This window comes from Strix uralensis, chromosome 1, assembly GCF_047716275.1.
Source record: "Strix uralensis isolate ZFMK-TIS-50842 chromosome 1, bStrUra1, whole genome shotgun sequence".
NCBI classification, from domain to species: domain Eukaryota; kingdom Metazoa; phylum Chordata; class Aves; order Strigiformes; family Strigidae; genus Strix; species Strix uralensis.
Genome location: NC_133972.1, coordinates 47,577,247 through 47,592,758, shown reverse-complemented (window position 1 = coordinate 47,592,758; position 15,512 = coordinate 47,577,247). Strand labels below are relative to the sequence as shown.

The following is a 15,512-nucleotide window of genomic DNA, read 5'->3' as shown; positions in this document are numbered from 1 at the left end:
CGCAGAGGGAAGGGAGAGCAGAGGGAGAAAGTGCTACCTCCTGCTGTACTGGCTAGTGTTTACTGACCATTTTATGCATTTTTGTGTGCATTATTGGTTGGGGTTTTTTTTCCAAGCAAAGATTTCCCCGGCCACATTAGCATAGTTGAAGAAGAGAACTAAAAAACAAGAATAAGAGATAAAATGATTAATTTTTTTTAATTCTGAAAGTTTGGGAATCAAATGTCATGACACAAGAGAAGGCGGGAGAGCTGACTCATGATTTGCAAGTGCTGGAGGCTGACACTGCAGTTTTCCCTAACTTCACTTTAAGAGAATGAAAGAAAAACAGGACATTTTTTCAGAGCTCAGGATTGCATAGAATTGTGTATAGTTTTTGAAAGAAAGTTTGTCAGCATGTGCTGATACACTTAAACTAAGGTGTGCAATAAACCACCAAATTATTCTTTCACCTTGTATTTAAATATGAAATGGAATTGACTATGGTGTGGTGTTTGTGATAAGAAAAGTATTATTTTTGACTCACAACACTCAAGACGTAATTTTTTTTTTTTTGTCAGGTGAGTGTAAGTGTGAGGACACGTGGTCTGGATGCATAATGGGAGACACGGGGTAAGGCATTTCCTTCATATTATGATGTCCTTCATATTATGATGTAAAGGGAAGGTGTGAAAACGTTTGTCTTTTGTGTTTCAGCAGAATATTTTCTGTGACTTATTCGTCAGAAAGTAAGGTATTAACTGTACAACATACATAGAAAAGACACTTTCAAAGAAAGGTGAGAATAAGTGAGTTAATGAGAGGGTATGTGAGTATTTTTGCTGACTGCTGGCATAACTCACAAAAGCACAGGGCTCAACAGCCAAGCCAGGTCATTGCAAAGAAGCAGAAGTATGCTTAGCTTCTTTTCTCCTACAAGTTTGCTATTGACTTGTGGGAAGAAACAATGCACATCTTAATTCTTGAAATCCTATTATCACGTTTCCTAAGTATGTCTCATTGTCAATGTTTCTGTTGGAATCTTTTATCTATATCTATCATTTTTTATCCCCCAGTTTGTGTGATGATGTTAGAAAAACTGCTCCCATTGGCAGTTGAGTATGCTTATATCCACGTGTAATGTCACTGGAGAGATTTATCTAATGACTAGTGAATCAGCAAATTTTTGCTGCTAGATGAAATTTGATGCTTTCTAACGTGTCTATTCAGACCGTAATTCTTCCTATTACAGGCCTGTCTTTTGTCATGTGTATGAATTAAACTGCAGTCTAGTTTTGGATATAGACAGTGCTCCAAATTGTTAAATTCATTTCAAACTGATCTGCAAATTTTCACAATAGCTTTGTGGTCAGAACAATTTTGAACAAAGATATCATTCAAAGCTCTTTGGAAGTATGAATGTGTGCCTTTTTACCTTGTCTACCTAAAAACATACTAGGTAGGATTTTTCTGATTTATATTATGTTAAAACGCCAATCTGAGAAGCATTCTTGATTCTTGTAAAAGTGATTCCTTATCTAATGGTCTTTAAATTCTTTATCTGAAGTCGAAACCTTTCAAATAATTAGGTACACAAGAAAGCTTGTATTTACCTAGCTTACTGATGAAGGTTAGTGAATCCCACATTCTCTGTAGATTTAGATCTAAATCATAAACACTAGAGATGGAAAAGGCCAATTATGTTTTGCAAGCCATCACTCCTGGCAATGTAGGATTAATTCGTATAGCACTTCTGCTAGTATTTTTTGTATCCAGTGATGATTTGATATGGGAAAGCCCTTGAGACTCCAAAATCTGATTGAAGCATAAGTACATTTATGACTAAGGACCTAAATATAAAGATCACTCAGCGTACTTTGGGAAAAATTCTTTCCCTGTAGAAAGGTTCAATGCAGATTCTCTGCATCATATTGTTTTTAGGTGGTGCACTGTGCCTTAGGTTGCCAGTCTGTAGTTGAATGAAATTTATTCGGTGGGGCATGTGAGAGAGGGAGGCTGAAATGGTAGCTGATGTTTGTTAGAAGCATGTTTTAAAATGGCATAACCCTATTATATAAAAATTTTGTGGGCCAGGAGAGCAATTTCATCTAAGAGGGAAATGAACTATGTAGCTATCTTTGTCTCCTGCAGTATATATGGGAAGAAATTTCTGAGATCAGGTCTGTTAATGGAACAGGTCGTGTTTGTGAGAACTACACACTGTGTAATAAGATTTGTGGTATTTGGCGTGAAATAACTTAGTAAAATGTTTTAGACCTCTTACTTTCCATGAGCTCTATGTCATTGTTGAAAGTTTTTCGTCATTTACTAAAATGATTTACAAATTAGATAGTTACGAGCAGATAGTCACTCTGATTCTGAACAGCATGGTTTTATACTTTTTGTAAAGTATAACATTGTAATTCTCCTCCTATTTTGAAAAAAGAAAATATAGTATAAAAAGCACTATAGAAAGTAATCCTGCTACTTTATTTCTGTGCAGGTATTACCTTCCAAGCAAGTTCTCCAAGTGTGACATTGAAGAGTATCATGAATTTTTAAACAATGGAGGTGGAGCCTGCCTTTTCAATAAACCAACCAAAGTAAGCATTACCTTATTATTGAGTATTATTTCTATTTTATTTCTAATTTAGATGAAATCAAGAAGAATGAAAATGATAATGTTGGAAAAAATAACACCTGTAATTTTGATATTTCTGTTTCTCTCTAAGTTCTAAACTTTCTGGTGACATATGGGTGAAAGTAGCTGATTTTAGTTCATAGTAGTTTGGAAATTATATTTAAATATATTTTTAATAAGTGGTTTCATGTCCAAAAGAGTTCTCACATGCTTTGATCTAGAACCGTTCCTCATGCAATTTGTTCTGAATGTTGTAAATACAATATGTTGCTGAATTTATTTGCTGAGGTTTCAAGAGTCTTGGTAAACTTTTGCAGAGCCTGAATTCTAATTTGTGTTGAACTGATGTCTTTTGGTGCAAATCTCTGGAAACTGAAGTAAGATTGCTTTTATTTCACATCTGTCCCAAGAGGAAGACACGGCTCCTAGAGCCTCTGCGAGGGGTGCATTGCCATGCAGCCCAGAGGCTTTGCAGGCACCAGTGGTTGCAAGTGGTTGTGATACTATCCCTGTCAGAGAAGGCAAAGTTTTTTACAGGGGCTCTCAGAATAGAGTGTGAAAACTGGGACTAGTTTTTCTAAAGCTGGGAGAGGCAGACAGGCAAGAAAGGCCCAAGGAGCAGGGGACAGACACTAGGAGAGCCCATGGCTGCTGGGCACCCATCACACTCCTTATTCCCTAGGCTCTGCCCACATGGTCCCCATTACTGTCACCAGGGTCTGTCATCCCCTTCACTGCATGTGCTGGGTGAGAAACGTGTCTGGTGAGAAGTGCTCAGATCATCTCAGCCCTGTGTTAGCTTTCTCCAGGACAGCGCATGTGGCTCTGCACAGCCCTGCCTTGTGCTGGGCAGCCCCTCAGATGGGGAAGGCTGACTAATCCCTGCTGGCCCCTGGTCCTCAGTGCCACTGTACCTCACCTCATTTAGCTGGGTGCATTACCTCCCTAAAGGCCTGGGCGTGTCAAAGCTACAAAAGCATTGGGACCCGCTTAAATGACTGACCCATCCCCTCCAAATTTGCTTCTAAAGTACGAAATCAGAGATCTTGCTGTGTGAGTCTTGGAAATCAGGAGAAGTGGGGAATATCTTTTGAGATAGTATTCACCTTTTCTTTGCTTCTCTTGTCTCAGTTTTGGCTTGCTAAACGGGTATGTTCACATGAAGGATGCAAAGAGTATGACATGATTAACTGAGACATTTAAGGGAGATAAATACAAAACAAGGGTGAAGAAACTCCAGCCAAGATGTGAGCGCTTCTACAATGGAGGATTTGCAGCAGGGTTTCAGTATATTCCTGCTCCATTTACTGAAGCATGTGTTGAAATGTAAAGTAACTAGGATGATGATCTTGACTCTTTTCTATATATAATTAGTGTTATCCTCTATTTAATGGCTGTCTTGCAACAAGCAAAGAAAAGAGGCTAAGGCAGAAAGACAGACCAATGTGGAAAAAAGACTTGATAGCTGAGGTGGTCACAAATGTAAAAGAGAAGGTTCATTCTGAAGTGATGCACATTCTTCCTGGAGCTGCTGAGAAAAAGTGCCTCTTCTGACAACCACAGAATTTCAATAAATGTTAGAGAGGGAAAGAGAAGGCATCAAATCTGGATAAGCTGAGTCTGCTTATCTCTTAAAGGTCTCCTTTTCATGGAAGAATGTATTATTAAAAGTGGAGAGAAAGCACTGTAATTTGTTAATAAGGTGTAAGATTTCTCATTCTTTAAAATGCATCTGCATTTTAGAAGTTGCTTTTTTCCATCTCAGTAAAGGTGAAGAGAAATATTGGTGGTTTTCTTTGCTGAGTAAATTGTTTCCATAGTGTAATGTGCCTTACTTGGGCTTGTTTTAGCAATTATGTTCATTCATGCATCTGTCACTTGGAACAAAACTCTCATCTCAATTTAGATTGGCAGCATTTACAATTTTATCTAATGGCATGTGGAAATGTGAAAGTTAGATGTGGAAGCCGGTGTGATTTAGACTCTTTTATGTATTGTTGTTTGGGTTGGTTTAAAGTTATTGTCAACGGATGTCTGTCTAATTCACAAGGCTGTCAAAGACGCCTGTTTCCTAGCAAGGATGGTGAAAAAAACCTTACTTTTGCTTTTAAAGAAATATGAGATAAGGGAAAACGGGTGTGACAAGGTGCAGTGTTTGACAGTGCTCCATTGTAAAATCAGCTTGATCCCAAAAAATACATCAGTGACTGCTGGGGCAGATTGAGCATATACTCTTTTCAAACGAATGGATGATTTATATGACTTTTTAGGAAAAGTTCTCTAATCTGCTTTTTTTTTTTCCCTTCCGTTTCATGTTTAGCTGTCCCTACATACTGCAGCAAATTGGCCCAATGTTTTATGGCAGGACCCTCCGTTACTGCCATCTACTTGTCTGTATTGTGCATCCCACCTAGAGATACTGAAGAAGTTAAGATGTCTGGAAAAATACGTAGGAAACAAGTAGTTTTAACAACTCCATCCTGTGGGCTACTGGCAGAAGGGCAGCAGCCGGAGAGAAACGCACTCTACACCACGAGTGATGTACTTGTGCAGATGGCTCATAAACAGAGTAGTTTCTGGAATGATCCTAGATTAATTGGAGAACTCAGAGGACAGTCTGCAAAATTTTAGTCTTGGTGACAGACTTTTATGGCTTCTCATTTATATAATAAAAGCTACTATTACATTTTCTTATGCCCAAAGGAAAAAAACCCACATTTTATTTTCTTTTTGAAGAATTACTTTTAGAAGTTTTAGGAAAACAGAAACAATGAAGCTGGAAGGAACAGAATATAAAAGCATCCATTAGAAGAGAGCATAGCATGGATCCTATGTAAAAAATGGTGAATGAATCTTGCCTCTGGGAAAGGAAAGTACTACTACAAATATACAGATTTAGACATTTTAAGTTACAGTTTAGTGGAGAGGCTGAAGGGAAAGGGAGGAAGCCTCAGCAGCTATACTTTCTCATCTGCCAGTGACACATGCTTGTGGAAAACTGAAAGTTCCTAACTGTGGTAGAGGAAAAGGGAAGGAAAAAGCATCCAACTACAACAAAAACTGACAAAGAAACCCAGCATTTCCCCTTTCCCTGCATTTCTGAGCCACATGCTACCAAAAGACAATTTTTTTTATGGCTATTCCTTCTGAAATTATAATGCAGGCTTCAACCTGAGACACAGCCCTCGTCACTTGAATTCCAGAACAACAGCAATTGCAACCCCTGTGACAATAATGAAAATGTCATATTGTTTTACATTTTTACTTTACTGTCACACCTTTTGTTTTTGATTGAGACTTCTGCTCAGACTGAATCTGCTGTAAAAAGGGCAATCATGTACAGAAGACGCCATGTGACTCGGCTGTATTGCTGAATTAATTCACAGCATTGTTTGTTCTCTGCTCATTTCATTTGTGTTGTTTCTAGTCTGCTTCTCCCTGAGTTGTGGGTACTGTTTTTCAGTTAATGCATTTGGAGTACTAGCTAAAAAAACATGTTGTACAGAGTGAATATGACAATGATTCCCTTAAAAGAAACTTGCCCTTTGATATCTGGTTTTGCCTCGCAGCTTCTAGATCCTCCAGAATGTGGCAATGGCTTTGTGGAAGATGGAGAAGAGTGTGACTGTGGGACGATAGCAGTAAGTGCAATGTACTTTAAATTAGCAACTAGATTCTCCAGGACTTGGTGCTGCCCATCGCTGTTAACATTAAGTGGAGGAAGACAGGAATGTTAAGGTCCTGTGGCAAAGGATTCATCATTTCTTAACTTTTTCCATCATGTTTAACACAGTGTGGGCCAGCATTTTTATTTTATCACCACATAAATTCTGAAGAGCAATAATAATAACTACCTGTGCAGAATCAAGCATTAAAAGATGTTAAAAAAGTAGTTTCCTAGATGGGAACATGACTCTGGTCAGTGCTAAAATGTCAGTATTTAATGATTGACACTGTGAAGTTAGAAGAATTATTTGCTGTACTGCGTAGGAAACAGCAGCTTCATGCCCCACAGTGCATGCCCTTTTCTGCATGTAGGTGCCTGAAAGCCTCGTTAAAAATCTGTTCAGGTAACATGCTAAGACAGCTTATCTGCTTTTCCCATGTATTGTTTATAAGCATGTGTGTTCCTCAGGAGTGTGCCAACGAAGGAGGAGAGTGCTGCAATACTTGCACCTTGACGGCAGGCTCCCAGTGCAGCAATGGGCTTTGCTGTCGGAAGTGCCGGGTAAGGGCAGTGACCTTCACTGCAGCATCCTGGGGGGAATGCATCCAGGTGGCTACAGGCACCACAACACATGTCTTTTTGCTTGCAGACCTTTTGATTACTCTTCTGAAAGCTTGCCTTTTAAAACTGGCTGAAAATTGGTTTGTCTGGGGCTATCCTCTGTCTTTTAGGCTTGGGTTCTTGGGGCATGGACTGTGATCAAATGCAGAGCTGTTAAAGCCTTCCAGTTTCAGACAAATTTGAATCAGGTTGAAATTCCATGGGGTTTCATTAGATGTCCTTGTTTAATCATGCACGTCCTTACCCATGTGTCGATCCCAACACCTTACATGTTGCTCTGGATTTGCCCCATGAGACTGAATGGGAAAATAGTACCACAGATGCCAGAGAGAAGGATGTATTAAAAATAATCCCAGCAACCCACAGCTAACAGTGTTCATCTAAAAGACACCTGACTTCAGTTTTAGTTACGTCTGCCTGCTGATGTTTAGACTGACTGAAATCCAGTTGAGTAAAGGGAATCAAGCCCTATGTAAACTATAAGGTATTCTTCCTTAGGAGGTTTACCCAAATCTTGGCTGTAAGGGAGCCCAGCTAAATATGAATTCAAATAGTTGTTTATACTCATTTAGTAACAATGATAATTATTATTCATGTTATTAAAGCTGTGGTGTACTATGTGTGATATTTCTGTCCTTATCTGTGGGCATTTGAGGGTTTCATTTCCTTAGGAGGAACGTTAGTAATAACTGTGGACCACACTCTTGACTTTGTGCGCATCCTGATGTTAAAAAAAGAAAAAGCACAGATTATGCTGGAACAGATCACATTTCCCTAAGCACATTGCTTTTTCTAATGTAATATAAAAAAAAAAAACCACAACAGATTGCCAGTGTGAGTGAATTTTATTCAAGTATCCAAGTCACATAGGCACCATAATAAAGACTATCAGAAAAAAATCAAGCTTCTGTGTACCTACGTGATTTTTGCAAATGAGGCAAGGGTTTATCTTACATACAGAGTGGTGAGGGTGAGCCAATGAAGAGAAAGGCAGAATTTTGAAAAACACGTGTCCCTAGGAGGTGTTAATCAGGACAACTCAAAAGACCGTATGTAACAGTTCCCAAACGTGGTGTTACCTTCCGCTGTAAGACCCAGCTTGAAAGCAGGAGTGAAGGAGGGTGTCACGTCCCGCTCAGATGAGGGAGACAAGTGACTCTCGACAAGAGTCACTGAGACAAGAGACTTTCATCTCTCACAGAGGGATTGCAAGCAAAACATGGTGAGTGTACATCCCTGCATCCTGCAGTGTCTCTGACAACACCCCTGTCTGTCTGCATTTTTCCAGAGGCTGGCAGGAAAAAGATAAGCTGAAGGCAGAGAAAGTACCAGAGTCTAGCTCTTCCACTGATGTGTGCCCATTCACACCAGCCGTGGAGTTAGCAGTTGTCCCCAGAAAAATGTATGTGCATGCAGATCCAGAGAAAAAGACACAGAGCTCCAAAATGAACTGGGTATCACAGACTTAAGAAACCTTTCAGAAAAAATAAGTATGTCCATGACCAGAAGCACTAACAATTGCCACTAACGGGATGACTTCCTGCGTTTACAGGTCTTGAGACTTAGCACAGAAGTCTTGAACCAATATACCTCTGTTAGATCACTGGTACATCTTTTATTATTAAATATCTGGTCACTTAGAAAATGGTGTCAAACCATACAGAATTCAGTATATTCTTAATAGTTTCTGTTCTGCAGCAGCAATGGGGCATTTTAATAACCATAGTGTTAGAGTTTTGCAGCGTTCTTCATCCCTAGAGAGAAGATCAGGATCACTCTCCCTGTTTTATAAAGAAGAGTAAAATAGTCACAAAAAGGCGCAATGACCTGGTCAAGATAATGCTGCAAGTCACTGCAGTATTGGTTTGATAAACCCCATGGGTCCTGCATCCCAGAAGACCACTTATCCTGCTCAGCCCCGCACTCAATGCGCTTGGGAGGAGGTGCCTCAGAGAGTGGTACCACTTGTACCAGTAAATGACTGGTGGCTTGAGTGGTGCAACGTCTGGAGCAGGGAAAGGAAAGTCTTCCCACTTCAGTCAGCACATGAATATTTCCCTTTTTTAAAATTTTAGTTAAAACTCTAAGAAAGCATTGCATTTAAGGCAAGATGTGGAGAAACCAACACACTAATTTTCTGTCCTTTTTTTTCCAGTTTGAACCTAAAGGAGTTTTGTGCCGAGAAGCGGTGAATGATTGTGATATTGCAGAGAACTGCACAGGAAATTCCAGTCAGGTGATTTTTATATCTTCTGTCCAAGAGATGAATAAAACCCACCTGTAGTCTCTCAATCACTATGAATGTTGCCGTTTTGTATAGTAAGGTGTATAAAAATTGTATTAAAGTTGCTAATACTGAAAAAACCAGCATGATACTGAAATAATTTTCCATATGACATTTCTTGTATGTTTTTCTTCCATGCTTGTCTGATCTATGATCTATTAGTTATTTTCTCTTTCTATAGTGCTCTCCCAATATTCATAAAATGGATGGATATTCCTGTGATAACAAGCAGGTAATTAGTGCTCCAATTTGTTTTACATTCTTTCTGCTTTTATAGATTGCTTTTTCTAGATTTTGGTTTAAGATCTTTGGAAGTCACCTGCGACAGTTATGTTGACATTCCTGCATTTTGGGTGCTAGTTATATTTTAGAGCTAAGTATTTAAATGAACCGAAAGTAGAATCACATAGTAATATAGAATAGAAAGCCTCAATAGAAAGCATGTGACAAATCTGTATTTTAAACAAATACATATTTTGGAAAATCAAGTTATGTGAAACTTTTTCTGTATCTTTTGTTTCTTTCTAGGGTATTTGTTTTGGAGGAAGATGCAAAACCAGGGACCGGCAGTGTAAATATATCTGGGGTGAAAGTGAGTGAATGTTTCTAACTTGGTTGTTGTTCATGTGGCTTGAAAGATTATCTTAGCTGAGAAAAATTATGGAAGAGACATACTCAGAACCATTAAAACCAGTTAGGACTCTATATCCCTCCCCCTCTTCCCTCCTCATTTTGTCTTTCCATCTTCTTTTCCAGCTCTTTCTCTAGTGTTGGCTAACTTACTGCTGATTATGCTGAAGTCTTAGGTTTAACTTCTCATTAATAACCACCTCAGGAGCCTATGCTTCTGGACATTTTGGACCAATAAACACTGGTCAATCTGAGCTAGATCTTAAAACAGTCCTGTGGTGCCAACATAAAACTTTTCATTGAGAACACTGTGCAGAGTTTCACAGGCCACCTGCAGACCATTGATACTGTAGTTCACAGATTGGGAAGCTCTGCTTGCTTTGATTATGCATCTCCATTTCCCAGGACCTGGCTTTTAGAAGTCTTCATCATCTTAGAAGAGATTTGTTTCTGTTTTCAGAAGTGACAGCTGCTGACAGGTACTGCTATGAGAAGCTAAATATTGAAGGGACTGAAAAGGGAAACTGTGGAAGAGACAAGGACTCTTGGATACAGTGCAATAAACAGTAAGTTGATCCATTTAGAAAACAACTGGTATGAGATTTTTATCCTTGCTCTAGTTCTTTAGCTGGCAGGAAGAGGCTCAAAAATCCTCTGTACAGAACAGACTTCTGGCCTTCTTCTGCAGACCTTAGTGCAGCAAATTCTGGAGGGAGAGGAGTGTTGAGAGAAGATGATCTCTGACAAGAGAGCACCATCTGAGCTTTGGGAGCACTTGGACCAAAAGTGGTCCTAGTACGCTTGGTGAGGCTTAGTGCAGAGGAAAGTGGCCTGTGCTTTCATGTCTCAGTGTGGTGTTCACCTTTTATGCCATGCCATTGCATTGCAAAGTTGTGTTCAGTTTTCATTGCATTGTAACCCTCCACATCTTTTCCTGCAAGTTGCTGCCTAAACCATTGTTTCACATTCTGTATTTATGCAGTTGATTATTTCTGCCTATTTCTGAACCTTTTGCCAGTTCTCATCAAACCGCATCCTGGTTTTTCAGATGAATTCTCCATTCTGTCAATGCTATTTGAATTCTAGTCCTGCCTACAGGTGAACTAATGTCCCTTCCCACCTTTCTGTGCAGATTTGATAACCTTCCTTTTGTTTCAACACAAATTAATGAGTAAAAAATATTCAGTAATATGGGAGAGGCCAGACAGTGCACAAGTCTCCACACACAAGTTGTAAAATCCCTTCAACAGCTGAATTAAACTTGGTGTCTCTAGTTCCCTTACATATGTGTCATGTGAGAGTTTGTTTAAATCCAGTATCTACTGCTTCTCCTCTATGGGCCAGTTACTGTATCTTAATAGGATATTAAACCAATTTGATGCGGTTTGTTCTTGACAGCTCCTTGCTTGCTATTACTCAGAGCACTTTTGATAATACATCTTAAAAAAAGACTTTTCCCAGTCTAAGCTGTGAGAGGAATAATTTTCTTGGGAAACAAGACATTATCTATGGGAGTTACTGTCAGTGGGAGAAAAGCAAGGAATAACAAGTATGTTATAAAGCAAGTGAAGAAAACCACATTTTTTTGATTGTCCATTTTCATTGAATTTTCTTTTCAGTGGGTATCTGTTTATTTTCTCAATGCAGGGATGTGCTTTGTGGATACCTTCTGTGCTCCAATATATCCAGTGTGCCTAGACTTGGAGAACTTGATGGTGAAATCACATCGTCAATCTTGCAGTTTGGAAAAGTCTACAATTGCAGGTAATTGGAAATCCTGGAAACAGAACAGAGACAATCAATATTCATCTTGCATGGAAAAGCAGCTTTCTCATTTCTAAGTGGAGAACAACTGTTTCCATTAAATTTTTTTTTCCTGTTAACACATAACCATTATTCTAGCTCAACCTTTGTTAAGCTTCAGGAACTTGACTACTTGTGGCGAGCACAGCTGTTTTGCAGTCCCCTCTGTGTAGTAGTTAATTTTGCCTGTAGAGACATAATGCTCTTCTCTGGCCTCTTGAGTTTACATTCTTTAATGTTTGTGAAGTACTTAATGTACTCAAAATACTTAGACATATGCCTGCACTGCCAAAGCTAACTGGCAGCTTAATATGTTGCCATATGTTAGCTGAATCCCAATTATAGACCTGGTGTGTTCTCATAGCTTCACACAACTGTAAGATGAAACAAAGTCCTACACAAGTAAACTCAAATGTTTTATCCAACACTAGCTTCTACACAAGAAAAATGGTCTTTGTTTGCACCATCACATTTGTCTGATGTAGATATACTGCATTTTAGTTTGTTTCACGTTAGGGCCAGTGAGGTAAATAAGCCAAAACTTACTCTTTCCTGGTCCTGGGCATCGTATAACGCAGACAGAAGTGAAGGCAGCAGCCCAGAGCCCAGTTTCTCAAGCAGTCCCATCTAATCACAGCACAAGTCTCCAAGGTTCTCTTGGTTGTCTTGCAGTGGTGGCCATGTGAAGCTCGATGAGGAGACGGACCTGGGCTATGTGGAGAATGGGACACCGTGTGGGCCAGACATGGTGTGCCTTGAGCATCGCTGCCTCCCCACCGAGGCCTTCAACTTCAGTACCTGCCCAGGCACCACGGACAGCCAGATTTGTTCAGGACACGGTGTATGTTCTTGTACTCTTTTAATCCTTTTTTCTGTTTTTGCTGAGTATCTGGCATTGTGTAGTGTACTAGCTAGACCTTTCAGGAAGCCAGCAGTGTGACTCTAGAACTCTTTATACTGGAGAAGCTTTTGAAAAGGAAAAGGGGAGGAGTCACATAAATAAACATAATGCATACCAGTCAAGGCATCTTAAACAATGAGTCACAGTAAGTACGTATTAGTTTTGCAAAAATTTTATCAATCAGTTCTTTTGCTGTCACTTCTCCTAACTTGACTGATATTTCCTCAGGCAACGTACTGGAGAATAGCAAGATCTAAGAACTAAGAAACTTGGGTCTCTGTTCTTCCAGATGCTCTTTTTAATTCCCTCTGTAATGTGTCAATAGTCAAGAAGGTTCATAGAGTTGGATTTTGTTGGCTGAGATCTACTTTGTTCTGGACAAGAGGGCAGTGAGCTGGCTAGTGGCAGCTTCTCTGCTTGGTGCACAGCCTATGGCTTTTCTGTGGCCCTGGCGAGTCCCTTTGTCCTTCACAGTTTGAAACAGTGTCCAGGCCCCTACAGCTGAGCTGAGATCAAAGGAGTTGTTCTCTCATAATATCTTTTGTCTTTTACGCTGCATTAAAACTCCCTTTTTTATCTGAAATGAACCACTTCATTATATTTCAGAAAAACAAAATCATTGAGGTTCAGAGTCTTTCAAAGCAATTATAAATGGCTCTATTAAATACATATTACATTAGAAAGATAGTAATGTATGTAATATATTTTACATATATTTGTATATAAAGTATAATACATTTAATACACACCTAATATGTAAATTAAAAAATGTTGTATATTAAAAATGTTTTTCAGAATTTTGCAGGCAGTCAAAATCAGTGCTGTATGACTGTACCTATACTGTAGGTATTAATTATGGGAATAGATTAATTTTATGATTTTATTCTGAGCTACACTTTTGGCTGCAGGTTTGTAGCAATGAAATAAAGTGTGTCTGTGACCGATTCTGGGGAGGAGATGACTGCAGTTCTCGTATCAAAGATGATATATTTTTTGATAAAGATGCCATCAATAAAGGTATGTTATTATAATTTTTACCAATAACTGGAAAAGCTTGTATTTGAGGAAGGCTCATTAAGCAAAACTAGATCTCCTACTCTTTTGATTATCATAGAACATGATGCACCTTTAGGAGCCTCATTCCCTTCCCTTCCTCCCATGGCAGAAGCACTCAGTGTCTGTGAGTGAGGTCACAGACCTGGGGCTGGCTGTGAGCAGTGCCACTCACAGGCACTCAGTACACCTCTTGGGACTGGTACCAGTGTGTCTGGTTGCACCTTGCTTGTCCTTATCATATGAGTGGCCTTATTAAGTATATTGATAGATTAGGACAAGCGAAAAGTTACTGGGACTTTTCATATCTAGATGGAAAGGTAGTGTTACTTACATGACCATTTATTTGTATAGTCAATTTTTTATTACATGGCCAGTAAGCAGGATGTTGGCACACAAATTCCAGGCTTTTACATTTTTTAAGTGAAAGTTTTTATTCAACTTTAAGCTTGCATACAAAGGAAAGATACATTGTGGAAAAACGAGGGTGTAAATGTTTTTCATTATAAATCCTTGTGGGGGGACAATTTTACCATCTTCCAGAATGTCTCTTTTGGTTAATTTATTCAGCTATGGAAGGGATTTGAGTGAAAACAAACAAAAAAAGTCACTTTTATTCCAGTGTAAGCATGTATTTTCCAGGCAGGTTATAAGGATGTAAGCTACAGCAGTTTAATATTGCTAACATTATATTGGCATAGCTGGCACAACTTTCCCATGTAGCAAGTGTTCAGTTAAGAGAAATAGACACAGAGGTCAAAGCTTGATTTACAAGTGATTTTTTTATGTCCATGCTACACTTCAAGATCATATCACTGGTTACAATTAATCAGGCTAGTGCAAGTTGTCCAAGCAGGTTTTTGAAAGACAGTGCATTTACTGTTTTTGTATATTTTTCTCCTAAAACCCTGTATATTTCTTCCCCTTTCTTGTGTTTCCAGGTGTTGTTAGCACAAATATAATAATAGGGGCTATTGCTGGCACCATTTTAGTGTTGGCTCTCGTTTTAGGAATAACTGGTTGGGGTTACAAGTAAGTAAATTGTGTTCTTCTTAATACAGTTAAAAATATGTTTATTTCATCTGATAGCTGATTATGTTATGAAAAGAACAATTCAAACATAATATAAAAAATCAAAATCCGATTATATTTATACAGTGACATTTTTATAGTGTTAGCATTTTTCAAGCAGTTCTTACATGTGTATATGGTTTTGGAGAGCTTGATCCAGGTTTGAAATTTATTTCTTACTTAGCTATTTCTTTTCTTTTTTTGTAGATGATGAGATTATGATTTTACTGTATCTGACAAAGGAAATACAAGAGTACAGTCTGATTCAATTATAAATCTCTCCTAATGATGCAATAAATTTAGCAAGATTAGCCTTCAGTCAGTCAGTAAAGCATTTAACCATAGGCTTCCTTAAACAGATGTTTATATTCAGTCAGCTTAACCTGAAATTAATTCAGGCATGTTTTTCAGTAAGAGAGAGAGATCTGTAATTTGCAAATAAGGTGCAAGTTCTCTCCTGGTGTAGATCTGTGAGTGTTCTGCTTGCTGAGAGGCAAAATAGATTATTTTAGCCTGACCTTTTTCAGTTTTCCTCCTTCCATGAATTTCTTCTAAAAAACAGAGGTCTTTAATTTTTTTGCATGTATTAAAAAAAAGATTCGAGGTACTTGCTTTGTCACCTGTGTTTGGGTGAGAGTGGCTCTTGAAGTCCTTCCTCCACAGGTCCTTGGGGTGCTTGGAGGGCAGGTTCAGCTGTAGGCAGTGCTGTAGCTGGGACACAGCCCCAGCAGTTTGACGTAACAAACCAGCACATCCCCTGCTGGTTTGTTACACTGAGGTAGGTTGAGGCAGCTCAGAAACATGTAAGAAAGGAAGCACTTGGAAAAAAGTGTGAAGATTAGATAGTAAAAAGGTAGGTTAT

The 15,512-nt window shown here is 38.8% G+C and overlaps 1 protein-coding gene across 1 annotated transcript in view; it reads left to right on the top strand.

Moving 5' to 3' along the window:
* Positions 1 to 15,512, top strand: part of ADAM22 (ADAM metallopeptidase domain 22) — a 145,902-nt gene that overhangs the window by 101,588 nt on the left and 28,802 nt on the right. Inside the window, exons 14-25 of the mRNA XM_074864897.1 lie at positions 561 to 612; positions 2,483 to 2,582; positions 6,190 to 6,261; positions 6,756 to 6,848; positions 9,064 to 9,144; positions 9,374 to 9,424; positions 9,721 to 9,784; positions 10,283 to 10,388; positions 11,470 to 11,586; positions 12,298 to 12,466; positions 13,435 to 13,543; positions 14,521 to 14,611. Coding sequence (XP_074720998.1) covers positions 561 to 612; positions 2,483 to 2,582; positions 6,190 to 6,261; positions 6,756 to 6,848; positions 9,064 to 9,144; positions 9,374 to 9,424; positions 9,721 to 9,784; positions 10,283 to 10,388; positions 11,470 to 11,586; positions 12,298 to 12,466; positions 13,435 to 13,543; positions 14,521 to 14,611 — 1,105 coding nt within the window. The remainder of the gene's footprint in view (positions 1 to 560; positions 613 to 2,482; positions 2,583 to 6,189; positions 6,262 to 6,755; positions 6,849 to 9,063; positions 9,145 to 9,373; positions 9,425 to 9,720; positions 9,785 to 10,282; positions 10,389 to 11,469; positions 11,587 to 12,297; positions 12,467 to 13,434; positions 13,544 to 14,520; positions 14,612 to 15,512) is intronic.